At 46.3% G+C, this 27,993-nt stretch overlaps 4 protein-coding genes and 1 long non-coding RNA gene across 5 annotated transcripts; 2 read left to right on the forward strand and 3 right to left on the reverse strand.

Moving 5' to 3' along the window:
* The first annotated feature begins 931 nt into the window (after positions 1-931).
* Positions 932-3,803, forward strand: Cox6a1 (cytochrome c oxidase subunit 6A1). Its single transcript, XM_075982275.1, has 3 exons — positions 932-1,093; positions 1,218-1,360; positions 3,534-3,803. The coding sequence occupies exons 1-3, from the start codon at positions 988-990 to the stop codon at positions 3,615-3,617; spliced, it is 333 nt and encodes a 110-aa protein (XP_075838390.1). The 5' UTR covers positions 932-987; the 3' UTR covers positions 3,618-3,803.
* A 4,023-nt stretch (positions 3,804-7,826) lies between these two features.
* On the reverse strand, positions 7,827-10,032 carry Triap1 (TP53 regulated inhibitor of apoptosis 1). The gene is made up of 2 exons (XM_075982288.1): positions 9,836-10,032; positions 7,827-8,680 (listed from the first exon to the last, which is right to left on the reverse strand). Exons 1-2 carry the CDS (start codon positions 9,980-9,982, stop codon positions 8,597-8,599), a joined length of 231 nt encoding a protein of 76 aa, XP_075838403.1. The 5' UTR covers positions 9,983-10,032; the 3' UTR covers positions 7,827-8,596.
* Positions 10,033-10,057: 25 nt separating this feature from the next.
* On the forward strand, positions 10,058-17,750 carry Gatc (glutamyl-tRNA amidotransferase subunit C). The gene is made up of 3 exons (XM_075982317.1): positions 10,058-10,394; positions 15,920-16,023; positions 17,250-17,750. The coding sequence occupies exons 1-3, from the start codon at positions 10,087-10,089 to the stop codon at positions 17,303-17,305; spliced, it is 468 nt and encodes a 155-aa protein (XP_075838432.1). The 5' UTR covers positions 10,058-10,086; the 3' UTR covers positions 17,306-17,750.
* LOC142855835 (uncharacterized) lies at positions 12,707-18,069 on the reverse strand. Its single transcript, XR_012911549.1, has 3 exons — positions 18,001-18,069; positions 13,594-17,844; positions 12,707-13,415 (listed from the first exon to the last, which is right to left on the reverse strand). It is a non-coding gene; the product is annotated as an uncharacterized LOC142855835 (long non-coding RNA).
* Positions 18,070-19,306: 1,237 nt separating this feature from the next.
* Srsf9 (serine and arginine rich splicing factor 9) lies at positions 19,307-26,268 on the reverse strand. Its single transcript, XM_075982302.1, has 4 exons — positions 25,940-26,268; positions 21,875-22,035; positions 20,221-20,393; positions 19,307-19,818 (listed from the first exon to the last, which is right to left on the reverse strand). The coding sequence occupies exons 1-4, from the start codon at positions 26,125-26,127 to the stop codon at positions 19,675-19,677; spliced, it is 666 nt and encodes a 221-aa protein (XP_075838417.1). The 5' UTR covers positions 26,128-26,268; the 3' UTR covers positions 19,307-19,674.
* Between the last annotated feature and the right edge of the window lie 1,725 nt (positions 26,269-27,993).

The following is a 27,993-nucleotide window of genomic DNA, read 5'->3' on the forward strand; positions in this document are numbered from 1 at the left end:
GCACCACCACACCTGGCAGTCGGTTTTTCTTAACTTTTATCTTTAAGAAGGCTTTTAGACAAATATAAGAAACAAGAAGGAAGGAGAAATTAAAAAATTGTATAGACACTGGGCGTTGATGGTACACACCATTAATCCCAGCAGTCGGAGGCAGAGGTAGGCAGATCTCTGTGAGTTCAAGGCCAGCCTGCCTGGTCTAGATCGAGAGTTCTAGGATAGCCAAAGTTATCAAAGTTACCCTATCAAAGTTGTCAAAAAAAAAAAGATTATATAGACAAAATCTAACAGAAGTCGGTGGGACTTGAGAACGAGAATAATAGCAACGACCGGAGGCCAAACGCTGAGGATATGGAGTTGATATTAGAATCCAGATTTTCAGGCACCAATTCCAGGGTTCAGGATTCCTAGTTACAGGAGCTGTCCACTGACTTATTAAAACATGGATTCATACGTTCATTCATTAAATTGTATTAAGCACCTGCTAGGCACGATTGCCTAGGCACGATTCCAGGAAAGTAACTCTGAGAATGCAACGCTGGCAAAACCTAAGCATCACGGACTTTACACTCTGCATAGGGCGTTACAGAAGACGGTGATAACTGTCTTTAGGAGTGAGAGAGACAATGATGACGGTGTTGGGTGCCTTGGGAAAGGATTAGAAGACAGCGAGGAAAGAAAATGGTGTTTCCGACAATATATAAAGCCGCACGAGTTCCGCAGGAGCTCTATTCAGCGAACACGTCCACCCAGGAGCAGACAGGAGGGAGGCGGGGCGCAGGTGCAGCCCGCGTGCGCTCTCCCAGTCCGGCGGCTGGGAGGATCTGGATCAGGAAACCGGAGTGCGCAGGAGGGCAGATGTGCGCAGGTACCGCAGTTCCTCGCCGGCGTCGGGAAGGCGTTGCCCAATGGAGACTTTGTTTGCCGACTCTGTCCCACCCCCTTCGCCCTTCCCCACTTCCGCTTCCGGCGTGCCGCTGTAGGTCCAAGATGGTGTCGTCGGTGTTCGGGTCTCGGGTGTCGGGGCTGCTGGGCCGGGCCCTCCCACGGGTGGGGCGGCCCATGTCGAGTGGCGCCCATGGCGAGGAGGGTTCAGGTACAGGGGCTCGGGTGGGGATGGGGCCTCCACGGCTCTCGGGCGACGTGGCGGGGCCGTGACCTTGGCGGGAGGCCTTGCGGGAGGGAAAGGCCGAGGCTGACGTTTTGTGGCCCCGCCGCAGCTCGCATGTGGAAGGCCCTCACCTACTTCGTGGCGCTGCCCGGGGTGGGAGTGAGCATGCTCAACGTCTTCCTGAAATCGCAGCACGGGGAGCACGAGAGACCCGAGTTCGTCGCCTACCCTCATCTCCGCATCAGGACCAAGGTACGCACGCCCTGCGCCTTTGCCGCCCTTCAAGCGGCCGTTATCTCATTGCCCACTCCCCAGCCCAAGCTCTTGGGGTTCTGGGATCTTGGCTACCAGTCTGTCTGCGCAAACAGAACATTTTATTCTTGTTTTGCTTAAGGGAAGCCAGCTGTGGGTTACGTCTCAGTTTTCTTAAAGGTCACACAGTAAATGCCTCTAGGTTTTCATTTTCCTCGATTTATGGCATCTCTCATCTTCTGGTGCAGTTTAGAAGCATCCGTTTCTTGCATGAAAGCGTGGAGGTTTGAGGTGTCCGTTTATAATAAAGTGGCAAGCGCTGAAAGGGGATTGGAGATTCGGCGTTTGGCATGCCGGGTGATGCTAGGTGCTTCGCGACCCGACTGCCGGTTTGTCTCTCACAGTGCCTGTCATTATCTTGGCTGTTCGTATAGACAGTTCAGTAATCTGCCCTCCGTCACTGGATGTAACAAGGGTGTCGTCTTGTTCCCTAAGAACCATGTCACCTTATTCACATGAGACTAGCCTCGCAGAAACTGATTCTAGAGTTGGATTTTAGAACCTGAGCCTCGATCCCACTCTCGCACAGCCTCAGCATGGGGAGGCAGAGCAGGTGGATCTCCTGAGTTCGAGGCCAGTCTGATCTACCTCGTGAGCTCAGGGTAGCCGGAGCTATTTAGTGAGACTTTGGGGGGGGGGGGGGGGAGATCTGACAGCATCCTGCCTTGGCCTCTGCCACTAGATGGCAGTACCACCCCCTCTCCGTATCCTGCCCCCTTGAGCCGGGGTGGTAGCTCAGTCTGTAATCCCGTCCGTGGGAGGTGTCGGTAGCTCATGGCCATTCTCTGCTACATTGTAAAATGAGATTAGTTTGGGCTAACTAGGACTGTTTCAAAAAAACCAAAAAATTGTGAACCACTGACCTAGAGCAATGCTTTTTAGACATAATGGGACAGGGCTGGAGAGATGACTCGGTGGTAATTAAAAGTGGCTTTAATCCCAGCACTTGGGAGGCAGAAGTAGGTAGAGCTCTGCTCTACAAGCAACTTCTAGGACAGCTAGGGCCACATAAGAAACCTTGTCTCAAAAAAAAAATTTATGATAGGTAAAATCATACATGCTGATAATCACAGCACTCAGTAGGCAGAGGCAGGAGGATCATGGTGGTTTTTTTGGCCAGCCTGTTCTATATAGAGTTCCAGGTTGGGTACATAAGGAAACCCTGGATTTTTGTTTGCTTGTTTGTTTGTTTGAAGTTGGTGCTCCAAGGATGGCTCAGCAGGTAAAGGCTACCAAGCTTGAGCACACAAGTTCAGTCCTGGGACCCACTCTGTAGAAGGCGAGATCTACGCCTGCAAGTCGCCTTCTGACAATGGCCTTCATACACAAAACAAATAAATTGGTTTTTAAAAGAAAGTAGTAGGTTAGCTGGATGTGGTGGTGCACTCCTTTAATCCCAGCACTCAGAAGGCAGAGGCAGGCGAAGCTCTGTGAGGTTGAGGCCAGCCTGGTCTACAAAAGAGAGTGCCAGGACAGCTAGGGCTGTTAAACAGAGAAACTGTCTCAAAAAAAAAAAAAAGAAAAGAAAAAAAGATTTCTTTATTTTAAATTATGTGTGAGTGCATGTGGAGGCCCAGGGAAGCAGAGAGTGCTTCAGGTCCCCTGGGACTAGAGCACGGACAGTTGCTAGCTGCCTAACATGGGTGCTGGGAACCAAGCTTGGGTGCTGTAAAAGCGTAGCACAGTACACGCTGCTGAGCCATCTCTCCTTCACCGAGTAGCTGTCTTGAGCTTGCTTTTCTTACCATCTACTTCAGGGGCCTCCCTCCCAGTTGTTCATTAGAACACACTAGTAATAATTGTGGGATAGTTGGGGGCTGGAGAGATAGCTCAGGTTAAGAGCACTGGCTGCTCCTTCAGAGGTCCTGAACTCAGTTCCCAGCAACCACACGGCAGCTCACAACAATCTATATTCTGATTCTCTCTTCTGTGTGCATGAAGACAGAGCATTCATATATAAATAAATAAAGTTTAAAGAGGAAAAGCTATGGGAAATTGAAACTATGCCAGTAAAGGGAAGATTTTAATTTTGATTTTATGTATCATCTGTTTCGTGGCCTAGTTATTTATAAGCATTTTCTGGAATTATCTAATTGACGTCTTCACTCCACAGCCCTTCCCCTGGGGAGATGGTAACCATACCCTCTTCCACAACCCTCATGTGAACCCACTTCCGACTGGCTATGAAGATGAGTAAAGAGAACCTGGACCTTCCCCCAGGCAGCAAGGGACCACAGCACTGGTTTGGACCATTACTTTGTGGACCATGAAAGCGCATGGGGCGCTAAGCTCATCTTTCCTTGTATCCTACAGTGACCATTACACTGATCTTCCATCCCTTTGCTTACAAGAGGAGATGGCCTAAATAAATAACTTAAAGTTACCTTGTTCATGATGAGCTGAATGTTGCAGTCTTGGTTTATTCCCAGAAATCGACACTACTTTGCTATTTTACAGTGCTTCAGATCTAGTTTAGCCTACCGAATACTGTTTAAAATTGGTTCTGTGTTGGTTTCTTATGCTTAGAGTGGGTAAAGCCAAGAGCACAGAGCAGCTACCTATTGGGATGGGCTCTGCGACAGACACTGATGATCAATAGAATGGCTGCTGCTTACCACCTATAACAGGTGCCTGTGACAACTTAAAAGACTCTGTGGGCAAAATAGCACGTTCCAGGTCAGCTCAGGCTGCACAGCCCAATAAAGTGCTTGTGCTCATGCAAGCTCTCCTGGGTCTTAGTGTCCTCCTGTTCAAGTCTACCAAAGGAGTCAAGTTCCTGCCTTCGATTCTTTTCTCAGTCAGGCATGGTGGAACACACACATTTAATCCCAGCATTCAGGAGACAGAGGCAGGTGGATCTCTCTGAGTTCCAAGACAGCCTGATCTACAGAATGAGTTCCTGGACAGCTACACAGAGAACCCTGTGGGGGGGGGGGGAGCAGTAGCAGTAGTTACAAAATGACTCTGACATAGCCATTAATTGCTCGTCAAAAGTGAAGACCTTTAAAACAGCTGGAGTCATTTTCTGGAGAAGATGAAGTCAGGTAGGGTGGATAATCTATTTTCTTAGTTCAAGATGCTCCTGTTAGGTTGTGGTATAAAGCAAGGAAGCTATTAGTAGCTGCCCTTTTTAAGGCAGGGTCTTGTTATGTTGCCTAGGCAGTCTTGAACTCCTAGACTTCCTAGCCTTTCCATCATGAGTAGCTAGATTAAGGTGTGCACCACCATGCTGTTATTTCAAGGATTCTTTTTTGTTTCTCTGTGTAGCCCTAGCCCTTCTCTCCTGGAACTACTCTGCTGACCAAGCTGGCCTCACACTTGCCGACATCCACCTGCCTCTGCCTCTTGAGTGCTGGGATTAAAGGTGTGTCACCACCACCGCCTGGCCTACCTCAAAGTTTCTTAAGTCTATTGTAAAAGTTAAGGAATTTGAATGTCTTTCTCACCTAAGATGAAAATGATCACCATCACACCCCTCAAAAAATAACAAGAAAGATTCTAAAAGGCCATGGTGGTGCATGCTTATAACCTCTAGGACTTCGGGAAGAGGAGTTTGATGCCCAAGGACTGCCATAGCTCAAAGCTAGCCAAGCTGCAGTCCAAGACTCGTCTTAAGAGGAAAAACTAAACAAAAACTAGTGAGACGGTTCAGCAGTAGAGGTCTCGCCAAGTCTGACGACTGAGTTCCATCCCAGGACCCATGCACTGGGAGGAGGGAACTGACTCCTATATTGGCCTATATCCACATGCATACATGAGTCAACTATAAAACAATGCCGCCCCAGTGTGATTGTTGGAAGAGAATAGCCCCATGGACTCATATGCTTAAATCCTTGGTTCCCAGTTGGTTGAAACTGGAAAGGAACAGGGGGCATGGTCTTAGGGAGGTGTGTCACTGGGGACAGGCAGGCTCTGAGGTTTCAAAAACCCACTCCAGGCCGGGCGGTGGTGGCGCACGCCTTTAATCCCAGCACTCGGGAGGCAGAGGCAGGCGGATCTCTGTGAGTTCGAGACCAGCCTGGTCTACAAAAGCTAGTTCCAGGACAGGCTCCAAAGCCACAGAGAAACCCTGTCTCGAAAAACCAAAAAAAAAAAAAAAAAAAAAAAAAACCCACTCCATTCCCAGTTAGCTTTCTACCTTCTGCCTGTGGATCAGGATCTAAGTTCTCAGTTTCTACTCCAGCTTCATGCCTGCCTGTCTGCTGCCATGCTTCCTGTCATGACGATTATGGACTTAAATTGTCTGGAACTAGGGTTGGAGAGGTGGCTCAGAGGTTAAGAGCATTGACTGTTCTTCCAGCGGTCCTGAGTTCAAGTCCCAGGACACGTGGTGGCTCATATACAACCATCTGTAATGGGCTCTGGTGCCCTCTTCTGGCATGCAGCAGATCACTATATACATAATAAATAAATCTTATAAGTCAAAAATCCCTCTGGAACTAATATGGCATCTCTTCACAGCAGTAGAAAGGTAGCCAGCCCAGGCACCAATGTGGTCCACACCTGTAGTCCCTATGCTTGGGAGATGGAGGCAGGAGGATCATGAGTTCATCTACTTGGCAAGTTTGAAACCAGCCTGGACTACAGGAAACCTTGCCTTAAAGAAACAAAGGGGGGGGGCTGGAGAGATGGCTCAGTGGTTAAGAGCATTGCCTGCTCTTCCAGAGGTCCTTGAGTTCAATTCCCGGCAACCACATGGTGGCTCACAACCATCTGTAATGAGATCTGGTGCCCTCTTCTGGCCAGCAGACATACACAGAGACAGAATATTGTATGCATAATAAATAAATATTTTTTTTTAAAAAAAAGAAACAAAAGGGGTGCGTGTGTGCTGGAGAGTGGTTAAGAGTGTTTGTTGTTCTTGCAAAGGACCTGGGTTCACTTCTCAGCACACAAATAATGGTTCACAACCAATAAGCACATACATGCATGTGAAACAAAGTATTCATTCACACATAGAAAGTAAATAGGGGGACAACAAAAAAATGGCCTGGGGATGTAGCTCAGTTGATAAATACTTGCATGCATGAAGTCTTGGGTTTGACTCCCACACTAAAATCAAATGTGATATTAACTAAATCCCAGTATGTGGGAGATAGAGGCAGGAGGCTCAGGAGTTCAAGGTCATACCCAATTATCCACTGAATTCAAGGCCAGCCTGGATTACGGGAACCACTCACGTGTCAAGGAAGAAACAAAAGGCTCAGCTGGTAAAGCCTAGACATGGCCTGAGCTGGATTCCCAGGACCCACATGGTAGAGAGAACTGACTATCCATGCACACTTGCACACACAAAATGCAATAGAAATACAGGGGAAAAAATGTCTTTTAAAAGGTTTGTAAATCAGAGCCGGGCCTTGGTGGCGCACGCCTTTAATCCCAGCACTTGGGAGGCAGAGGCAGGCGATATCTGTGATTTCGAGGCCAGCCTAGTCTACAGAGCTAGTTCCAGGACAGGCTCCAAAGCTACAGAGAAACCCTGTCTCGAAAAACCAAAAAAAAAAAAAAAAAAGGTTTGTAAATCAGAGCTGGAGAGATGACTCAGGTTAAGAGCACTGGCTACTCTGGAGGACCCAGGTTCAATTCCCAGCACCCATATGGCAGCTCACAACTCCAGTTCCAGGGGATCTGACACCCTTACACAGACATAAATGAAAGCAAAACACCAATGCATGTAAAACAAAAATAATATTTTAAAAAATTTTAAATCTGGATGTGGTGGAATACACTTGAAATTCCAGCACTCAAGAGGTAGAGGAAGGAGGAAGGATTATCAAGTTTGAGGCCAGCCTGGAATACATGAGACTGCCCCCCACTCCAAAAAAAATCTGTTCTCTTTGCCATCGACTGGCTGCACTGAGTCCTTACAGCACTATTGTGCAGTTTGAGTTTAGACTACATGTACTACTCTTCAGCTTCCTTGTTTCCCTCATACAGGCCTCAAAAATCTCCTGTGATCTTTTACATCCGTATCTTTCTAAAAACGTAAAATGTCTGAAATGGCATTAGGGTTGATCAAATTAAAGTGGAGTAATAATTAGTAACACAAAACAAATGTCAGCCCTCTAAATCAGCTTTCATTCTGTCCTTAGGGATATACTAAATTCAAAATTTAGGGAAGTGTGAGGACTACATGACATTGTTTTGGAACCACAATACATACTAATTTAAAGAAGCTATTATATAAGGTGAGTATTACAGTGCATATGTGTAATCTCAGCAAGCTGAAGACAGGCAAGAGGCCGGGCTGAACGTCAGATTCCTGACCCACGTGCTGCATTAGCCACCTAGGCTTAAACAAATCATCAAGTTAAGAAGCAGAGCTTGCCCTCTGCAAAATAATGAGATACATGGGGCAACGGGGCGGTAAGTGTTCTAAAAAGTACACAGTCTCAGGGGCAATGAGTTAAATCTGAATTTTAGAATTTATTCCATTTTCATGATTACAGACTTAGGGCACGGTAGGCAAACAAGTAAGCACCTTTCCCCCACTTAGCCAGATGCCTTTTATATGATGTGCAGACTGACATTAATCATGGAGCTGAAAGTTGGTCATAGCAAAGCTGCAATGTACGTGATTCTTCCACAGCCACTCCACGTGCCGAGCTATGAGCGGCACTGTGAGCTCCAAAGTGATGTTTACGTCATTTCTGAAGCTTTCACTTGTTCCGACACCTCGTTAAGGCAGGAGCTGAGTAAAGCTGTCTCCTACTTAGCTAACCCAGGCCGCCAGCAGCAGGGACTGAAGCTGTTGTGTCTGGATCCCTTTCAGAGCAGTAGCTCCCGAGAGGGAAAGGAGGTCCCGACCAACTGTGTTCACGAACAGTGACTCCCGGGTAGTCCTTCTGCAGCAAAGCTGTCGGGCAACTTTGATCGTGACCAGTTTATCATTATTTACATTCAAGATTAGTTAAAGCTGATTCCAAACCATTTATTGTAACCAAAACCCCAAGAAGCTGTTTCATTGTAGCACAAGGAGATCCTGCAAGATGCCAGCAAAAGTGAGATTGTCTCAAAGCAAAAGTGAGAGCTGCTCTTTTAGAAGTGAGAGGAGAATACTAAGAAGAAGAAACAAAATCTCTTAAACTCCTCGAATCCCATGGCTGGCTTCACTGCATTAGCTGACAAAATCCAGAGGCCTCTCAATTTACCGACATCTTCCAAGTGACAGGCAGGTCAAGAGGAGTTTTCAGGCTTTTCTTTGCCATGGCCCATGAACTCCAGTCCTTCTATAGGAATCTCTTTCTCCTTTATTGCTTTCTGATAGAAAAAGAAAACGAATTAGAGAAGTCTATGAAAGCTTGAAGTCAATGTTTTGTAGCTGCAGTGTAATGGCACCAAAGTGAACTAGGAAGACTTGAAATGGGGGTTGGAGAGATGGCTCAGAGGTTAAGAGCACTGACTGCTCTTCCAGAGGTTCAATTCCCAGCAACCACATGGTGGCTCACAGCCATCTGTAATGACATTTGGTGCCCTCTTCTGGCCAGCAAACATACAGACAGACAGAACACTGTATACATAATAAATAAATAAATAAATCTTGTGAAACCCACAATTTTAAGGGGCACTCTTCTCTTTCAGACATGGCATCAGTGTGTAGCCCTGGCTAGCCTCGGATTCACACTCCTGGGTAAAGGTGTGGACCACCACACCCAGTAATCTCAACAAAGTACCAACGTAAAGAGGGCAGGGCCTGTGTGGTCTGCACACTTGCTCTTGGGAGGCAGAGGCGGGAAGTGCCACTGCTTTGTCTTAGCGACAGCGTTCAAATCTATTCCAGTACCAGCAGGTATGTGACTCTGAATCACCTTCACTGACTGGGAATCGGCTAAGAATCGTTCCTGAAATCGGGAGGATGTTTTAGGTTAGGTTAGTGAAAGTGCTCCTACTGGTCTGAAATCAAACCTTACCAGCTGCAACTGAGAACTGGTAGAGAAAAATAGGGCAACAAAGAGATCATAACAAAACAATGCAACCGTCTAGAAAACAGTAAACATCACCCACTTATTAAAACAATGAAATATTGCGCTCCCAAAAAAATAATCAAGGTCACCAGACTCTAGTACATTTGAACCAGTTACTACTTCTGTGTGCTAGTTTTCCATCTGTAAAACACAGCGGCCAAGCCTGGGAACCTGAACTCGATCCCCAGAGCCCTTATAAATGTGGAAGGAGAAAACTGACTCCGATAAGTTGTCCTTACCCTGATCGCGCACGCAGACACACACATTTTTAAGATACAGATAACTACGGTTACTTTGCAAGTTCAGAATGAGCACCAAATAAATGAACCAGAAGATGCTACTGTACTCCGTAGAAAGCAAAGCACCGCAAAAACATCCCCGTGTGTCAAATGGAGAGATACCCAGGCAACGTCGGTGGGATGGCTGCAGCAGCGTCTGCGGCGAGACTCACCTGGACACACTGTTGGTAGCGTTTGAAGAGGTCGGTGCACGGGTCCCCGGAGCCGTCCCCTTTGAGGAACTTCTCGGCAAACCAGCGATTGAAGCACTGATCGTATTCGCGCTTCATATCAGTACAAGCCTCTCCGACGCTGTTCATGGCGATGGCGGCGGCTGCGACGGCGACCGCGGCGCACTCTAAAGTCGTCAGTATCGTGCGCGTCGCTCCGCCTCTCGTCACTACGGCAGTCGAGAAGCAAAGAAATGTGGGCACGGGCGGTGTGGGTACGTTTTCGGGCTGCACCGGATCGGGGCCGAGGCTTTGCTTCCAAAGCGGGCCCACAGGGAAAGGTCCAGGCGGCGGGGCAGGGGACCGGCACTCCATCCCTCGCCCCGCAGGGCAGTGGCCGCGTGCCCGCCGAGAAAATAGAGCATCTGGAGCGTCTGGCGCTGGTAAACTTCGGCAGCCGCGAGGCGGTGGCCCGGTTGGAGAAAGCCATCGCCTTCGCTGAGCAGCTTCACGCCGTGGACACAGACGGGGTGGAGCCCCTGGAGTCAGTACTGGAGAACAGGTAAACTCCCGTTTGCGGCCTAGAGGTCTTCCAGGGAACCCAGGGCACCTTCCAGGCTGTTTCAGGTCCTTTGCATGATTGGGAATTTGCCCAGTCATCGTAAGGACGTCTTCTCCCTTCCCCTAGTTCATTATGAATCATGTTATTCCCGGTTAGAATCCTCTAGCTTTCCTAGTCTCGGTGTAAATAGAAACAAAATCCGAGCTGCTTGTTAGACATCGTCTTCGAATCCCTGCTCCTTGGAGCCCCTGCTTATCCACTCGGATGTACTGTTCCCTCAGTACCCTCCAGCTTGTGTTGGCTTCCATAACTTTTTCTCAGCAAGCTAAGGTCATTCCCGCTAAAGTGTTTGCACTTGTCGACCTGCGCATCAGATTAAATATCTGAAAGAATTAAATACTATTATATATTTTGGAGACCTCCAGTCAGTTTTTATACTAATATGGCATATCCAAATAACATATAAGCTGTGTCATCTATATTTGAAACAAGAGTCTGGCTATACAGGCACGGGCTAGCTTTAAACCCAAGGTTGCTGCCTCCTTAACACTACTGTCTGTAGGTCTGTATCGTTATTTACTTCTTTTGAGACAGGGTTTCATATAAACCAGGCAAGGTAAGGATGACCTTGAATTACTGATCCTCGGCAGACCTCCATCTTCCAAGTGCTGGGATTATAGGTTGTTGAGCAACCATCATGGTTTCATATCCCAGGCTGGCCTTAAACATGCAACAGTCCTTACCCGGTTTCTCAAATTCTGGGCTTATAAGTGTGAGTTAGTTACCATTCTTGGCTTGAGAGTGTTTTTTTTTTTTTTTTTTTTTTTTTTTTTTACTAATCTGTGTGTATGAATGTTTGGGCTTCTTTTTTAAAAATATTTATTTATTTATTATGTATAGAATATTCTGTGTATATGCCTACAGGCCAGAAGAGGGTACCAGACCTCATTACAAATGGTTGTGAGCCACCATGTGGTTGCTGGGAATTGAACTCAGGACCTCTGGAATAGCAAGCAATGCTCTTAACCACTGAGCCATCTCTCCAGCCCTGTTTGGGCTTCTTGTATGCTGTATGCCACATATCTGGTGCAGAACAGGGCATGGGAGTCACTGGAACTAGAGTTACAGATGATTGTAAGCCACCATGTGGGTATTGGGAATCAAATCTGGCTGACCTGGAAGACTGACCAGTGCTAACCACTGGGGCCATTTTTCTAGTCCCCTTAGTGACAACAGAGAGCCAAATCTGGAACCATGATCTTTATGTGAAGTGCTTCTGCAAAATTTGAACCTTGTTAGTCTCCTGTTCTTCTTACCTTCCAGTCTGTGGTTCCTTCAGGTCTTTGATCTGAAGCTCAGGTCCATTTGCCTGGTGCTCCCCAGCACTTCACAACAGAAGTCGTTTCCATTCCAAGCCCTTCAGATATGCCACTGCTTCTAATGGAGCCAAAAGAGAGTTTCTTCATGGCCCATTTCTCCAGGCCAGCACTGTCATGTTCTTTCAGCTTCTTGAGTTCTCTCTTCTGTTACTTTTCCCTCACAATTCTCAGCTCTTGCTCTAACTGCTTTTTATCTCACCTGCTTTTCTCCTACTTATTTTCCTTTCTTCTTAAGCTGTCAACTGCCATTAAATGTCTGTTCCTTTATAGTTAACATTCTTTATGGTTCTAGTGGTATTCAAAGGAGTTATTAATCACAATATATCTACTTGAATCTCATTTCTCTGCTTAGATCGGTGGTTCTCAACCTTACTAATGCCAGGACCCTTTAATACAGTTCCTCATGTTGTGGTGACCCCCCCAACCATAACATTTTCATTACTATTTTTTGTAGCTGCAATTTTGCTGCATAAACATCTGATATTTGACCTGTAGGGGCTGTGGCCCACAAGTTGAGAGCCACTGGCCTAGCTGCTGAGGAAAGACACTGGTAATAGAAGTGAATGTCTTGGAGCATTAAAACTCACTCATCTTGTAGACTCCTGGTGCAGGAAGACAGGTGCGGTAGATACTTAGTAAACAGTTAGCCTGAAACTGGTCATAGTGACTTACATCCGTAATCGTAGGGCTTGGGATGCTCAGGCAGAGCTAACACAAGTTTGATTTCAGCCTGTGATATTGAAGGAGACCCTGCTTCTAAAAAACAGACAAATAGAGGCCAAGAGTTGGCTGAGCAGTTAAGAATATCTACTGCTGCTCCTGCAAAGGACCCAAGCTGAGTCCCAGCACCCATGCCAAGTGGCTTATAGCCACGCATAACTCCAGCTCCAAGGCCTCTGAAAGCACTGGCACTCACATACACAGACCCCTCACATATGCATAATTAAAGATATTTTTTAAAAACTTCTAAACAAATAAACAATGCCCCCAGAGCCAGTAAGAATGAAGTCCTTGGTTTATTCCTCACCACTACCAAAATCAAACTTTTCCTCAAAGTCATCCAGGCCTGTTTAGTGTTTCAAATTCTGGAGCTGCTTCAGAATGTGGGCCCACTGCTGTCATGTCTGTCCGTGTCATAGCACATATGTGGAGGGGAGTTGGTTTCTTCCATTTGGGTCCATGGGGTCAAAGAGCACTTTTACCTGAGCCGTTTTCACTACCCCCCCCCCACTTTTTTTTCTTTTCTTTTTGTTTATTTGTTGGTGTTTTTGTTGTTGTTTGTTTTTCTGAGACAGGGCTTCTCTGTGTAGTCCTGGCCATCCTGGAACTCGCTTCGTGGACCAGGCTGGCCTCAAACTCAGAGATCCACTTGTCTCTATCCCCCAGGAGCTGGAATTAAAGGAGTGTGCCGTCACTGCCACCACCAGGTGTCCTTTAGTTAGAGTGTTAATTGTTCATGCAGAGAACCTGAGTTCAGTTTGCAGCACTCAAACCAGGCAGCTGAAAACTGCATCTAACTCCAGGGATCCGATGCTTCTGGTTTTCATGGGCACCTGTACTGTGCACACACACACACATAATAAAATAAACCTTTACATTACATATGCTGTTTCCAGCAATTTTACAAAGCCTTTTTCTTTTTCTTTTTTTTTTTTGGTTTTTCGAGACAGGGTTTCTCTGTGGCTTTGGAGCCTGTCCTGGAACTAGCTCTGTAGACCAGGCTGGTCTTGAACTCACAGAGATCCGCCTACCTCTGCCTCCCGAGTGCTGGGATTAAAGGCGTGCGCCGCCATCGCCCGGCACAAAGCCTTTTTCTTTACTTCTGTAAAGGAAGGAAGCTAAAACAGGGATAAGTACCTCATGGCATTGAGACTTAGGATCTACTGTGTTCTTAGTCTCCAACAGAGTCCTAGCCCAAAAAGACCAGTGACTGCCTTTCAATGGTACAGCTGCAATATGGTTTTTTTTTCCCCTACCTTCTGTGCTAGATATTGAATTTAGGGCCTCACACATACAAAGCTATCATTATACCACTGACATACAGCCCCACCACCCATTTTTTTTTCCTAAAAAAACATCCCAGCACTTGGGAAGCAGAGGCAGGCAGATCTCTGAGTTATATAGATTTACTCACTGTGTAGACCAGGCTACTCTACACAGCAATGTCCCAGACAGCTAAGACTACACAGAGAAACTGTCTAAAAAACACACAAGCCAGGTGGTAGTCACACACACCTGTGATTCCAGCACTTGGGAGGCAGGGGCAGGTGGATCTCTATGAGTTCAAGGCCAGCCTCGTCTACCAAGCAAGTTCCAGGTCTGCCAGGGCTGTTATTTAGAGAAACCTTGTCTCAAAAAAACAAACAAAATAACCAAAATAGAGTTAGCTGGGTATGGTGTCTCGTGCTTTTATTTCCAGCACTCAGGAGGCTAGTGTAGGAAGATCTCTCTGAATTTGAGGCCAGCCTAATCTACTTAATCAGTTCCGGCTAGCCAGGACTGCATGGTGAGGCCCTGTCTCAAACAAAGACAAAGGCCATGGAAGTGCAACCTTCACTTTTTGAAAAGAAACTAAGGCCACAGTTAACATAATACTTTGGGCTTCTGGGGTGAGGTGGGGTATTATAGTAACATTCATTCAAGAGGTAGAGGCAGAAGAATGAAGAGTTTTGAGGCCAGCCTAGAATACATAGTGTGGGAAAACCACAATCAGCCAGACAAGTGTGGATCCTCGAGCCAATTACAACCCTCCATTCTCTTAACGTGAATGACAATGTCTCATTTTATGTTGGTGCTTCTCCTAGGGTTAACTCCTCTTTGCCAGTGATTTCAGATTCCTTTTTATTGTTATGAAACAGGGTTTCTCGGGTAGCTGTCCTGAACGCGTTCGTTCTGTAGACCAGGCTGACCTTGAACTCAGAGGTCCGCCAGCCTCTCCTCCCAGGTTAAGGGTATTAGAGACTCCCTCACTTTTAATGAGTATCTAGAAACAGGTTGTTTTGAAATCATTGTGAAACTGCTTGATTGTATTGCTGTTTAGTTTCACTGGTTTGTAATGCAGATATTTTACTTGAATTTTTTTGAGACAGAATCTTAGTGTGTAGCCCTGGCTGACCTTAGACTTAGTATGTAGACTGGCCTCAAACTCACATCTGTGTCTGCCCCCTGAATGCTGTAATTAAAGCAGTGTACCACTGTGTGTGTATAGATGTACTGACCAGAATACAAGTAGAGGACAACCTATGGGAGTCCAGGAGTCCATTCTCTTTCCAGCTAGGTGGCAAGTGCTTTGACCCACTAAGCAGTCTGCATACTTTAGAGGCACTATATACACATATTTTAGAGAAGCCGCTATGTCTAGAGAACAAGAGATTCATAATCTGTGATATATCTTAGAGACAAAGCCTATGTAGGCACTAGCCTTAAACTACTTAAGTGCAAGGATTATCGGCATGTGCCACCCAATGTGACTGTTCAGTGCATCTCACTTAGTGACAGGCATCTCCGTAGGTGGCTGTAGTTCAAAAAAAGAAAAGCATTCACCTTAGGGGTATTGCTAACTTACTGCCCGTCTGAATCAGCTGTATTCTCTTGTATGAGATTCATGCTGCATCTGATGAGTCTCTGGCAGTGACATCATTGATTCTTGAGTACATGCTTCTCACTGGAGCAGGGTTTGGGACATTTGTTAGTCTTTGATGTATTTTGCTTGTTTTAAAATATTTTGTGTATGTGTGTGCCTGAATATGTGCCTGGAACTGGAGTTATAGTGGTTGTGAGTCACCATGTAGGTACTAGGAACCAAACACGAGTCCTCTGGTAGAGTAGCCAGTGCATCTAACCACTGAGACATATCTCCAGCCCAGATTTAATACAATTGTATCATAATTGCCCATTCATTTACTTCGCCAAAATTAGTCTACTCATATTAGTTATCCAAGAAGATTTGCTACTCAAACCAGGGAATAATTACAGTCCTCAGTAACCTAGGGAGGACCTACAAACTGCAGGCTGCACCCCTACTGGGGATGGTAATCACAGCAAAGGCTGTTTTGCTCCCCTGTACCCTCCTTATTGATCCTATCTCTCTGTGCTCTAGAAGCCTCAAGTCCCTCAAAATCTAAGTCCGACCTTTGGGTTTTGCAGATGTTTGTACCTGAGATCTGACAATGTAGCAGAAGGCAATTGTGCTGAAGAACTCCTACAGAACTCCAGTCACGTTGTGGAGGAGTATTTTGTGGCCCCCCCAGGTATGTGTTACCCAGGGTAGTCAACAGTGGTTCAGACATGCTCACTGAAGATAAACACTATCTGAATAAAAGGATAAACTGCACACAAGTGGTACCATAATGACAGTAGCCCAGGAGTCATACCCACCTTTTGGGGCCAGTCAGTGAAAACGAAAGCACAGTGCAGGAAGGACTAAGGGTGTGTGTGCAGCAGACTGCATATCTCCCTGGGCCCTGTCTTCAGGAACAGCTAGCATTTCCTGGTGCTCTGGTGCCAGAGGAACCTGAGCCGATTTGCTTGGAAAACTTTTTGTCTGATATTTCCTCAACTTGTATTGGTAACCATTTCAAATAAAAAAAATTAACATGTCACATAGGCCAGCTGAAACATACCTATATATAGCTTATGTATCTCAGGCGTGGTTTGTAATCCCTGATGTAGCAACTGCATTTCCAACTTCACTATACACACTTAAAATGGAAGCTTGGGCAGCGTGACCTTTTGTCTCTTATGTTGAGTTTTCAGCCTCCACAGCAGACACAAACCCCAGGCAGCTAACATGTAAAGCTCTGGCTAACAAAGCTAACATATTTATGAGGTCGATTTTCCTTTTGGGTTTTTTTTTTTTTTGAGACAGGGTTTCTCTATATAACAGCTCTTGCTGTCCTGGAACTGCTTTGTAGATCAGGCTAGTCTTGAACTCACAGAAATCCACCTGCCTCTGCCTAAGTGCTGGGATTAAAGGTGTACACCCCTGCCTGTGGATTAAACTTTTTTTTTTTGTTTTTTTTTTGTTTTTCAAGACAGGGTTTCTCTGTAGCTTTGATGCCTGTCCTGGAACTAGCTCTTGTAGACCAGGCTGGCCTCAAATGGATTAAACTCTTAACTGCCATATTTGCCTCAGCTAGCTAAAGAGAAAAGACTTTTATATACTACTTCATTAGATAGATCTATGATCATATCACACAGATAGAACCTTGCTCCAGACTTGGATTCTAGGCAAAGGTTCATTCTTAGTCTTCCATTTCTACCTAATATATATGCCTGGTTATATACAGCTTGCCTCTATGCACTGGAAGATGTGGGTTTGGCTTCACTTTGAACTGTTAGTGATACTTGAGAACTGGGGAAAAGGATGACATTCATACCTTCTTCCACTGTTTCATGAAAACCAAGTGACCATTAGTTTAGGAGGGCCAGCTGAACAGCAGGTTCAACTATAATATTCTTTCTTGTTTTCAAACAGGTAATATTTCTTTGCCAGACATGGTAAACAGGATCCCTTCTCCCACAGCAGAGTAGCTATTCTGGGGAAGGGGAACCCTATCAAGATGGTGGACTCACAGGGTGGTCATTTGCTACAGTGAATACTTGTGTAAACTGGACATTTATGATTTCTTGGTAACTGTTCTGAGGACAGAACTGGAAAATAGCCAGTTAATTGAGGACCACAAGCCTGCATCCAAGGAAATGGATCAAGTACTCACAGGCCTGTTCCATATGGAAAACATCATCCTTCATCTCCTAAAAAACACTATCAAAATGTATGTATGTGAATTTTTCTGTTTATACTTAGGAGATAAATTACCCGTGACCACGTGACAAAAGTTATTTTTAGTTGCTTTTCCACTGACTTGAGCAGCCAACCATCTTCATGTGTTCCTCGGTACTTTATTCCTACCAGAAGACTCATTTTATAGAAATGTTTGAGTAGTGTCAAAGTAAACTACAGCCTGGGAACTCCTAATTTAGAACCACCTTCCTTTCTCAGAAAGTGGCGATACCCCTTCCCACACCGTGTCTATGAACACCTGACCCCTCCTCACACTGTCTATGAACATCTGACCCCACCTCACTGTCTATGAACACCTGACCCCCCAACCCCACACTGTCTATGAACACCTGACCCCCCACCCCACACTGTCTATGAACACCTGACCCCACCTCACAGTCTATGAACACCTGACCCCCCCACCCCACACTGTGTCTATGAACACCTGACCCCCCACCCCACACTGTCTATGAACACCTGACCCCCCACCCCACACTGTCTATGAACACCTGACCCCCCACCCCACACTGTCTATGAACACCTGACCCCCCACCCCACGCTGTCTATGAACACCTGACCCCCACCCCACACTGTCTATGAACACCTGACCCCCCACCCCACACTGTCTATGAACACCTGACCCTCCACCCCACGCTGTGTCTATGAACACCTGACCCCCCACCCCACACTGTCTATGAACACCTGACCCCCCACCCCACACTGTGTCTATGAACACCTGACCCCCCACCCCACGCTGTGTCTATGAACACCTGACCCCACCTCACGCTATGTCTATGAACACCTGACCCCACCTCACACTGTCTATGAACACCTCACCCCCCACCCCACACTGTCTATGAACACCTGACCCCCCACCCCACACTGTCTATGAACACCTGACCCCCCACCCCACGCTGTGTCTATGAACACCTGACCCCCCCACCCCACGCTGTCTATGAACACCTGACCCCCCCTCCTCCCCACACACAGTGCCTGTGAACACCAGCCAAACAGTTCCTTTCTGAAAAAAGAACTTGTTAAAAATAGCCTTGGGCTTGTTTTCATTCTTCCTCTTCCCTTTATCTGCAATGTTCTCACACAGAGATACACACACCTTTTGTGTTGTTGTTCAGATAGGGTGGCCTTCATCCGTCTCTCAAGTGCAGGGATTAGAGGCATGAACCACCTCAGTGAACCTCTTTTACAGGCAGTTTCATTTACAATGTCAGCTCTGATTTATAAAAACTCTGAATCTGGGTTAGAGATGGCTCAGTGGTTAAGAGAACTTCCTAAACCAGTGTTGTAGTGCATGTCTTTAAATTCAGCACTTGAGAGGCAGAGGCAGGTGGATCTCTCTGAGTTTGAGGTCAGCCTGATCTACAGAGTGAGATCCAGAACAGCCAGGGTTACACAAATTAAAAAACAAAAACCGGAGCCCTCCCTAGTCTCCTGTCTGACTGGAGTCAACTCAGGGTGACCCAATAACCTCCTGTGACTCCAGTTCCAGGGGTCTATAATTCCTTTGTGGCCTCAGTGAGCATGAACACACATGTAGTACATACATAAATATCAATCTTAAAAAAATACAGAATCTGCCCTCGGTGTTGAAATTTTGAAACCATCACCACTACCCTAGCAATGTAATGTTTCTGCCCCTGACAAACTGCTGTGATAACGTAGAGGATGCTGCTTTTTGGTCAGAACCTGTTAGGGGAAACCTATGTGCCTACTCAGAGACAACCACACACCAATTACTAAACATTTAAAATATATTTCTCAACAAAATGAGCGACTCAGTCGTCGTAACTGCTGATCTCCAGAGCAGAGCAGCCCACAAAGATGCAGCACTGATTTCTATCCCATAATCAGGGGTGGAAAATATACAACTTGTTCTGAACCAAAGCCACAACTTCTATTTCTGCAGTCTAAAACATTTCACTGCTAGTATGGTGGCCCTGGTTGAAATTATGTAGTTCCTTAAAAAAGAAAAAGAAAAGAAAAAAGAAAAAAAGAAATTAGAAAATCTCCTAAGACACTAAATTATCAATCTGGAATGTAGATTCTGAGCACAAAGCAGCTCAGGGCATCTAAAAAATAGAAAAACTTCCCACCCCCTTCCTCAGTAAGGCCTGAAAGGAGAGAAGTAGTGTGGAGAGCCCCTGCTTTGGTATGGAGAATCACGGCCCCTGGACCCAGACCGGGACCTTGAGTAGCCATAGCTGGTACTCCTCTCAGGATAAACTCGGATGTATGAAGTTTCACCCTGAAATTGGAACAAACAGAAAAGGAAAGAGTAAAGTAAGAGTAAGCAAAGCTGATGACCTCTAACCTGGCTCACAGCCCCACGTACTGCATGCCTGATACTGTGATGTTACTATACCTGCACAATATTATTTGGTGGTAAGTACCTTTACTCTTCCATTTCAAAAAGGAAGAAAATCAAGATAAACAAATGCATATTTCTCTGTGCTCTGACCTTGCAGGATTTAGGATTAGCAAACACCCCCTTTAATTTTTAATTTATGTGTATTGGTGTTTTGCTTGCATGTGTCTATATGAGGGTGTCATACAGGATCTTTATGGTACTGTGAAGTCATCAAATGGCAAAGGCCATGACCTGTTGCTACTATTGCTAAATTAGACTTAATAGAAGGTAAGAACCCACCTCGTGAGAGCGGAATTTTGTATCATCCAGTTTACGCAGAGCGTATTCCATGTCTTCTTTTCTCAGATACTCAACCATCCCCATTCCATCTTTTTGTACATCTGCATAACAGACATCCCCAGCTTCACGCATGTGATCTTTCAGGTCCTGCCAGCTGCCTGATGGAGGAAGTCCTAGGTACAGACAATGTAAGAGAAGAGCCACACCCTTTAGCTATGTTAACTGCCGTTAGGCACTAGCAATACCTATGATGATCTATACTCTGTGGATCACTTTATTCTTAAGGGTTCCCAAGTCACAAATCCTTTAAAGGGGCACAAAACCAGAAAAATTACTTGAAGTATATATGGTAAAACACTGTGAAAAGTTAGGTTAACTGTCCAGAGACCAAAGTTTCCCAACAAAAGCATCCTATTACAGGCTTACAACCTCTGAGAATTTACCATTCTGTCCTTCACAATCAATGTGACACTCCCAAAACTGAATTCTGTTTTTTTTTCCCTTATAAAATTTATTAGTACCAAGTATTTCTTGCTGAACTTATTTTCCCAAGACATGGGACGTTTGAAACAAATCAAGTGCAGCTGAGGGAACAGCCATCAACAGAAACCAAAGTTTGTTTTCTATTATCGTGAATGGTTGGCAGACCACAAAGTACCTCATAAGAGATCACCAACATTCCTCACTACAGTTGGGGAAAGGTAACACTCAGACGCTAAAACTAGTTGGGAGTCATACAACCCTACCTGATGTCATGAAAGGGAAATGTGCTCCTGCTCTCAAAGGCTGTGTTTACCGCTCACAGCTCAGGACTGCAGCCATTTCCTAATAGTTTTCTAAGCAGGATTTCAGAGCAGCATGGAGAGAAAAAAAGATAATGTATGACATCTTGAAGGAGGGAATAGAGTCCTAGGGTTAAAAAATGACAAAGGGACACAGATAGACAGATACCATCACTCTATGCACTACCGTGATTGTGGGACATTCACACTTTAAAAGGCAGCAGGCTCAATGCATTTCACTCCACTGGGGCCCCCAAACTCCCCTGCAGTGTGCAGAGGGCCCAGGACCTTAACACTGCGTTGATATTTTAAAGACACATAAACTTCTGAGTTTGGCATTTCATCCATCATTCACTGACACCAATACAAATGTTCTGTTTTCCAATACAGTCCCCAAGATTTTAAGTTGTTTGCATCTGGTTCCCGTGATGTCTATAAAGCCAGACACCAAGGAACATTTCCAAAGATAAACATTTATAGATCAAAGGTTTTGTCATCATTTTGCCCCTCACCAGTAAGAAACCACTTTAAAAGAAACATGTTTATCATGCTGTGCACTCGGGAGGCAGAGGCAGGCAGATCTCTGTCAATTCAAGGCCAACCTGGTCTTGTGAGTTCCAGGACAGCCAAGACTACATAGGGACCTTGTCTGAAAACAAAAAAGAAACATGCTTCTGTCCCACAAGGCTGCATTACTTATACAGTTTCATTTGTATGGTACCTGCCTCCCTGAAAAAAACTAGAACAAAGCTTTAGACTGTCCGTGTGCACTGATTACTAAAAAGCCAGCATATACCACGTACTGAATAACAGCGAGTTTTTCTTACAAGTAGCATGCATGCACCATTTCATCCACTGTGGTAAGAACATACCTGAAACAAGAACTCGGAAATCAGACCGTCTTGTAGGAGGCCCATTCCTTGCGCCACGGGGCCACCCACCCCGACCTCCGAAAGTCCTGGGGAATTCCACACGAAGTCGACACTGGCCATAATCATAACCATTTCTTCCATAAATTGCATCTTCAGCATCCCTGCAAAGGAAAGCTTTAAGTTAGTGCTGCTCAATAGGCTGAATGACTTCCCAATGAAGGGCACGAGTAATTAAGAGGGGAAATCAGCCTGAAGGAATAGGAGGATAGACCCCAAAACAAAATCTTGATGTACTTGTGCTTTAGTTGAGAACCTTTTCATGTTACTCAGAAACTTTACAGCTGGGCCAGCAAGATGGCTCAGCCATGGCATGCACACATTCTCAAGTGCAAAACACTCAAACTGGAAAAAAAAAAAAAAAACTTTATAATAATGAAGGGGTTGAAATATGAACAAAAGATGTGTTAGGTATTTGTGAAGGCATCTTAACAAAACTCATGATTCTGGATGCACAAACTAAAACAGGACTACAGCTGTCAAGGGCATGGAAGCCCAGGCATGGTGGCTTTAATCCTAGCACTCAGGAGGCAGAAGCAGGCAGATCTCTGTGAATTCAAGGCCAGCCTGGTCTACAACATGAGTTCCAGAACAGCCAGGGAAGCCCTGTCTCAAAAGAAAAAGTAATTGTTGATAACTGGTTTTGCCAATAAGCCAATTTATCAGAACATGGCAAGCATTTTCCTCTCAAGCAGCAGTGCTCAGCCTGTGGTCAGACCCCTCTGACAAACTTCTATCTCCAAAAATATTTACATTATGATTCTTAACAGTAGCAAAATCACAGTTATGAAGTAGCAACGAAAATAATTTTATGGCTGGAGTCACCACACCATGAGGAACTGTATTAAGGTTTGCAGCGTTAGGAAGGCTGAGAACCACTGCTCTAAAGGCTTATCCTATATTAGGCCCCTTAATATTCTTCTAGAAGGCCTAATGGCATAAAGATTAAAAGTAAAAGGAGCCCAATGATGGTGGTGGCGGCACATGCCTTTAATCCTAGCACTCAGGGGGCAGAGGCAGGTGAACTCAAGGCCAGCCAGGTCTACAAATTGAGTTCCAGGACAGCCAGAGCTGTTATACAAGAAACCCTGTCTTGAGTACAGACCTAAACAGAGAACTCTCAACAGAGGAATCTAAAATGGCTGAAAGACACTTAAGGAAATGCTCAACATCTTTAGTCATCAGAGAAATGCAAATCAAAACAACTCTGAGCTTCCATCTTATACCTGTAAGAATGGCCAAGATCAAAAACACTTATGACAACTTATGCTGGAGAGGTTGTGGGGAAAAGGGAGCACTCCTGCATTGCTGGTGGGAATGCAAGCTGGTACAACCCCTTTGGATGTCAGTGTGGCGATTTCTCAGAAAATTAGAAAACAACCTTCCTCAAGACTCAGTAATACCACTTTTGGGTATACATCCAAAGCATGCTCAATCGTGCCACAAGAACATGTGCTCAGCTAAGTTCATAGCAGCTTTGTTTGTTATAGCCAGAACCTGGAAAACCTAAATGCCCCTCGATCAAAGAATGGATAAGAAAAATGTACATTTACACAGTGGAGTACTACACAGCAGAAAAAAATAACGACATCTTGAATTTTGCAGGAAAATGGATGGAGCTAGAAAACATTATTTTGAGTGAGGTAACCCAGACCCAGAAAGACAATTATCACATGTACTCACTCATAGGTGGTTTTTAAACATAAAGCAAAGAAAACCAGCCTACAAACCACAATCCCAGAGAACTTAGACAACAATTCAGACATTAAGAGAGACTTACATAGATCTAATCTACATGGGAAAAGACAAGATCTCCTGAGTAAATTGTGAGCATGGGGACCTTGGGGAAGGTTGAAGGGAGAAGGGGAGAGAGGCAGGGAGGGAAACAGAGAAAAATGTAGAGCTCAATAAATATCAGTTAAAAAATTAAAAAAAAAAGAAACCCTGTCTTGAAAGAAGATTAAAGACAGATGACGGCCTGAGGATGCTGGTTCAGGCACCCACATGGTGGCTCACAACCATCAGTAATTCCAGTTCCAAGGATCCAACAGTCTCGTCTGACTTCCTTGGACAAGAGGCATGCATGTGGAACAGACAGACACACACAGATAAGACACACATAAATGAATTTTCTTCAAAAGATAAGTGAGGGGTGGATGTGGTGACTCACATCTTTAAGAGCAGCAATGCGAGCCAGAGGCAGGCAGATCGCTGTGTTTGAGCCCAACGTGGTCTATCAAAGTTCCAGGCCAGTCAGGGCTATAGTATAATACCTTATCTAAAGCAAAGTAACAAAAAAGCATCAAGGAACAAACACATTCTGGACAACGTTGACTGCCAAAATGTATCTCTAAGGGAGCCTGGAAGGGGTAGGCATATTAGGGATTAAAATCGGAATTTGTATGTAAAGGGCTTGAGTTACCTATTTAAACATTTTATACCCCCTGAGGAACAGGTCTATCATCTCACTGGGTTATTAAAAAGACTAAGATGCTAATACTTTAAGTGCTTTGTTTGAAACTTCTCAAATAGAGCAGAATATAATTTCTTCTGCTAAGACTAAAGGAAGAACATGACCGTATAACAACACACAGGAACTGTTAAGTCTAAGAGGAGGTTTAGATCCTACCTAGATCCCTTATGAAACACCAAGTGTTATCCCCTCACTAACCTCTTGCATTGACCAGTGCGAAATTTCCTCATCTGTGAGGTACGGGCAACACTATCTCCCTCATGGGTTGCTGGAAATGCTAACTACACACACAGCATAGCACCTGACACGGAATGACTTCAAAATAGACAAAGGCACTGTTAACTAATTAACATGACTGTCTCACGTCCATATGTAAAAATGCTTCCGTCTACTTTTGAGGCAAATGTCAAGACACTTAGGAATAGGCCGTTAGTTTTCAACCATCGAAGTCCACGGTACTTCTACTAGCCATCCGTATCTCCAGCCCAGGCCGGCGGGACACCGGTAGGCAGGCAGCGATGGAGCCTTCCTCCCAGCGATGCTGGCAGACAGGAAGAGGCCCTTGCTGATCGGTCCTCCCAGTGAAGTGACCACTGGGGTGCTGTGACTTCCGGTAGGCAGGCAGAGATGGAGCCTTCCTCCCAGCGATGCTGGCAGACAGGAAGAGGCCCTTGCTGATCGGTCCTCCCAGTGAAGTGACCACTGGGGTGCTGTGACTTCTACAGCGCACTTAAAAGTTCTGGGCCCTTGGGGGCTGGAGAGATGGCTCAGAGGGTAAGAGCACTGGCTGCTCTTCCAGAGGTCCCGAGTTCAATTCCCAGCAACCACATGGTGCTCACAACCATCTGTAATGAGACTTGGTGCCTTCCTTGCCAGCAGTACATTATATGCTTAATTAAAAAAAAAAAGTTTTGGGCCTTTTCCGGTCCTAGGGCTAACACTTGCAAAACCACAGGACCTAGCTTTTCCTCAACCCTGGTACTTGTGGCCGGCCGGCCTCCCTCATCAGACGGGAATGAAATCATAGCCGCCGCCCCCTTCCCCCGCGGGTTTAATCCCACTCTTTTTACAAGAACTAGGCGCGGTGGGGAGCCCGAATGGGGACAGCTTCCAGACACCCCTCTATAGCCGCCAAAGGCAACCTGTCCCCGCCGTGTGTTCCCCCATGACGGCGGGGGCCCGGGGGGCGGGGTGGCGACTGCCTACTTTGCCGAGTCCTCTGCAGAGCCGGTTCGGGGACCCGAAGCTCCTTTAGGGGAGCTTCCCGTTAGGCTGCCTTCCCAGCTCCAGGGAAACAGTGCAGACTCGTACTCTCCCCGAGGCAAGCTCGGTGGGCCCGGGCCCTCCAGAGCCCATCTGGGGTTTTGACGTGAAACACTAAACCACAGGGGAAGCTGAGGAGAGAAGTGGCCGCCGCCTCCGGGAGGTGCCGCGAGGGGTCGGCGCCGCGGGGAGGGGGAGGGGAGGGCGGGGAGAGGAGAGGAGAAGGCCGGGCCGGCGCCAGCCTGCAGGAGGGCGAGCCTCGGGCTCCTCACCGCGGGTCCTCGAAGCGGACGAAGGCGAAGGGCACGAGGCCGTGCCGGTTCTTGAGCTCGATCTCGCGGATGCGGCCGTACTTGTAAAACAGGTCCTCCAGGTCCTTCTCTCGCACGTCGGTCGGAAGGTTCCCCACGTAGATGCGCCCGTCGCCCTCGCCGCCGCGCTCGTCCGCCCAGCCCGACATCCGCACGGCCCGACGCCGCGGGCCCGCCGCAGCCCACTTCCCGCTGCCGCCGCCGCCTCAGCCCGGATCCCGGCCGCAGCTCCCCCGCGGGCTCCGAGGCGCTCAGCCGCACTGCATTGTGGGAACGCTGCGCGGAAGCCGTAGGGGTCGGAGGAGACTAAAGTAATCTTAAAGGGAAAGCGGCCGCGAGGTGCGCGTGCGTGGGCGCCAGTGCCCCGAGAGGTGCCAGAGGAAGGAAGGTTGGGTTAGTGAGATCCGAGCCGTGGGACTTGCTCTCCAGCGCCACCTAGGCTCGCAGGTCTCTTGGCGTGTGCCTGTCATTCTGCGAGCGGGACGCCTGAGGAAAGGACGCCAACCCCACAGAAGTCCCCAGACTTCCCAGCGCTGGGCTGTCGTGACCCTTAGTCCCCGGCCAGAGTGGTCTCCAGAGCTTGGCTGTCGAGTGATGGAGAATCCAGCACGGTGGTGCACGCCATTCATTCCAGCACTCGTGGGGGCAGGCGCAGGAGGATCTCTGTGAGTTCAAAACCAGCCTGGTCTCTAAAGAGAGTTCCAAGTCAGCCAAAGCTTTTTGCAACCCTGTCGTGGGATTTGTGAGGATAAAAGTGTAAAGACTGTCTCATACTAAATATTCCCGAGTATCACCAAAGCCATCACTGTAGAGTCTGGGCTACATAGTGAGTTTGAGAAGAACCTCAAAAAGGAAAAGAAAGGCTGTGAGTGACGATACATTCTGGTAATCTCAAAGTCAGGATGATAAAGCGAGAGACTCAAAAATTCTAAGCTCGCCTGGGCTACATACTGAGACCCTGCCTCGGAAAACCATCCACACCTAAATGGCTGGAGGGATAGTAGAAGACAAAGACAGCAGAATGTTAGCTGTAACTCTAGACAGTGAGCATGTGTTCACTGTGCCATTGTCTCAACTGTTCTATCTGAAATATTCCCGTAGTAACATTTTAGGGATCCTGGTATTCTGGAGGCTGAGGAGCATTGAGTGTTGGGAGTCCAGCCTGGGCTACACCATAAAATAATATCTCCTAAACAAACAAACAAAAAACTCTCGAATTATGTATGTTTGTGTTTATTTTGTATTCTATACAATTAAAAAAAAAAGTTCTGGGAGCTGGAGAGATGGCTCAGTGGTTAAGAGCACTGACTGCTCTTCCAGAGGACCCAGGTTCAAGGCCCAGCACCCACATGGCAGCTCACAAATGGCTGTAGCTCCAATTCCAGGGGATCTGGCATCTTTCTTCCCAGACATCCTTACAGGCAAAACACCAATGCACATAAAATAATAATAAATTTGAAAAGAAAAATGTTGTGCTGCCGGGCGGTAGTGGCACCACACACCTTTAGTTCCAGCACTTGGGAGGCAGAGGCTGGTGGATCTCTGAGCTCAAGGCCAGCCTGTTCTACACAGTGAGTTCCAGGACAGCCAGGGATGCACAGAGAAACCCTGTCTCAAAAACCAAAATATTAGTAAATTAATTAAAAATAATGAGTAATTATGGGCTGAAGATTAGGCGAAGCGATGAAGAGCACTTAATCTTCTTGCAGAAAACACCTGGGTTCTGCTCCCAGCACCCATGTGGTGGCTCACAACCATCCTAACTCCAGTTCTCTTCTGATCTCCCTGGATTCCAGGCAGGAACATGGTACACTTACGTACATTCAGGCAAAGCACTTATACACGTAAAATTACTTTTTTTCACTAAACTGCTGGTAACAAGGAAGTGAATTAGCACAATAACATTGAATGTTACACAATTATTTATTCATGTTTCTGATGATGTCATAACTTAGTTATAATTGAAGTAAACTTACACATATATATATATATTCCACATATGCACTCTGAAGGGA

The sequence above is a fragment of the Microtus pennsylvanicus genome, chromosome 1 (assembly GCF_037038515.1).
Source record: "Microtus pennsylvanicus isolate mMicPen1 chromosome 1, mMicPen1.hap1, whole genome shotgun sequence".
Lineage (NCBI taxonomy): Eukaryota > Metazoa > Chordata > Mammalia > Rodentia > Cricetidae > Microtus > Microtus pennsylvanicus.

Excerpts from the sequence above, each read along its gene's own strand:
- Cox6a1 (XM_075982275.1), top strand. The coding sequence starts at position 988 with ATGGTGTCGTCGGTGTTCGGGTCTCGGGTGTCGGGGCTGCTGGGCCGG. Across the intron at positions 1,094-1,217 it reads CCATGGCGAGGAGGGTTCAG|CTCGCATGTGGAAGGCCCTC; the intron begins GTACAGGGGCTC and ends GCCCCGCCGCAG. Across the intron at positions 1,361-3,533 it reads ATCTCCGCATCAGGACCAAG|CCCTTCCCCTGGGGAGATGG; the intron begins GTACGCACGCCC and ends TTCACTCCACAG.
- Triap1 (XM_075982288.1), bottom strand. The coding sequence starts at position 9,982 with ATGAACAGCGTCGGAGAGGCTTGTACTGATATGAAGCGCGAATACGAT. Across the intron at positions 8,681-9,835 it reads GCTACCAACAGTGTGTCCAG|AAAGCAATAAAGGAGAAAGA; the intron begins GTGAGTCTCGCC and ends TTTTTCTATCAG.
- Gatc (XM_075982317.1), top strand. The coding sequence starts at position 10,087 with ATGTGGGCACGGGCGGTGTGGGTACGTTTTCGGGCTGCACCGGATCGG. Across the intron at positions 10,395-15,919 it reads GAGTCAGTACTGGAGAACAG|ATGTTTGTACCTGAGATCTG; the intron begins GTAAACTCCCGT and ends TGGGTTTTGCAG. Across the intron at positions 16,024-17,249 it reads GTATTTTGTGGCCCCCCCAG|GTAATATTTCTTTGCCAGAC; the intron begins GTATGTGTTACC and ends GTTTTCAAACAG.
- Srsf9 (XM_075982302.1), bottom strand. The coding sequence starts at position 26,127 with ATGTCGGGCTGGGCGGACGAGCGCGGCGGCGAGGGCGACGGGCGCATC. Across the intron at positions 20,394-21,874 it reads TTTCCGAGTTCTTGTTTCAG|GACTTCCTCCATCAGGCAGC; the intron begins GTATGTTCTTAC and ends GTCTGTACCTAG. Across the intron at positions 19,819-20,220 it reads CAAAATTCCGCTCTCACGAG|GGTGAAACTTCATACATCCG; the intron begins GTGGGTTCTTAC and ends TTCCAATTTCAG.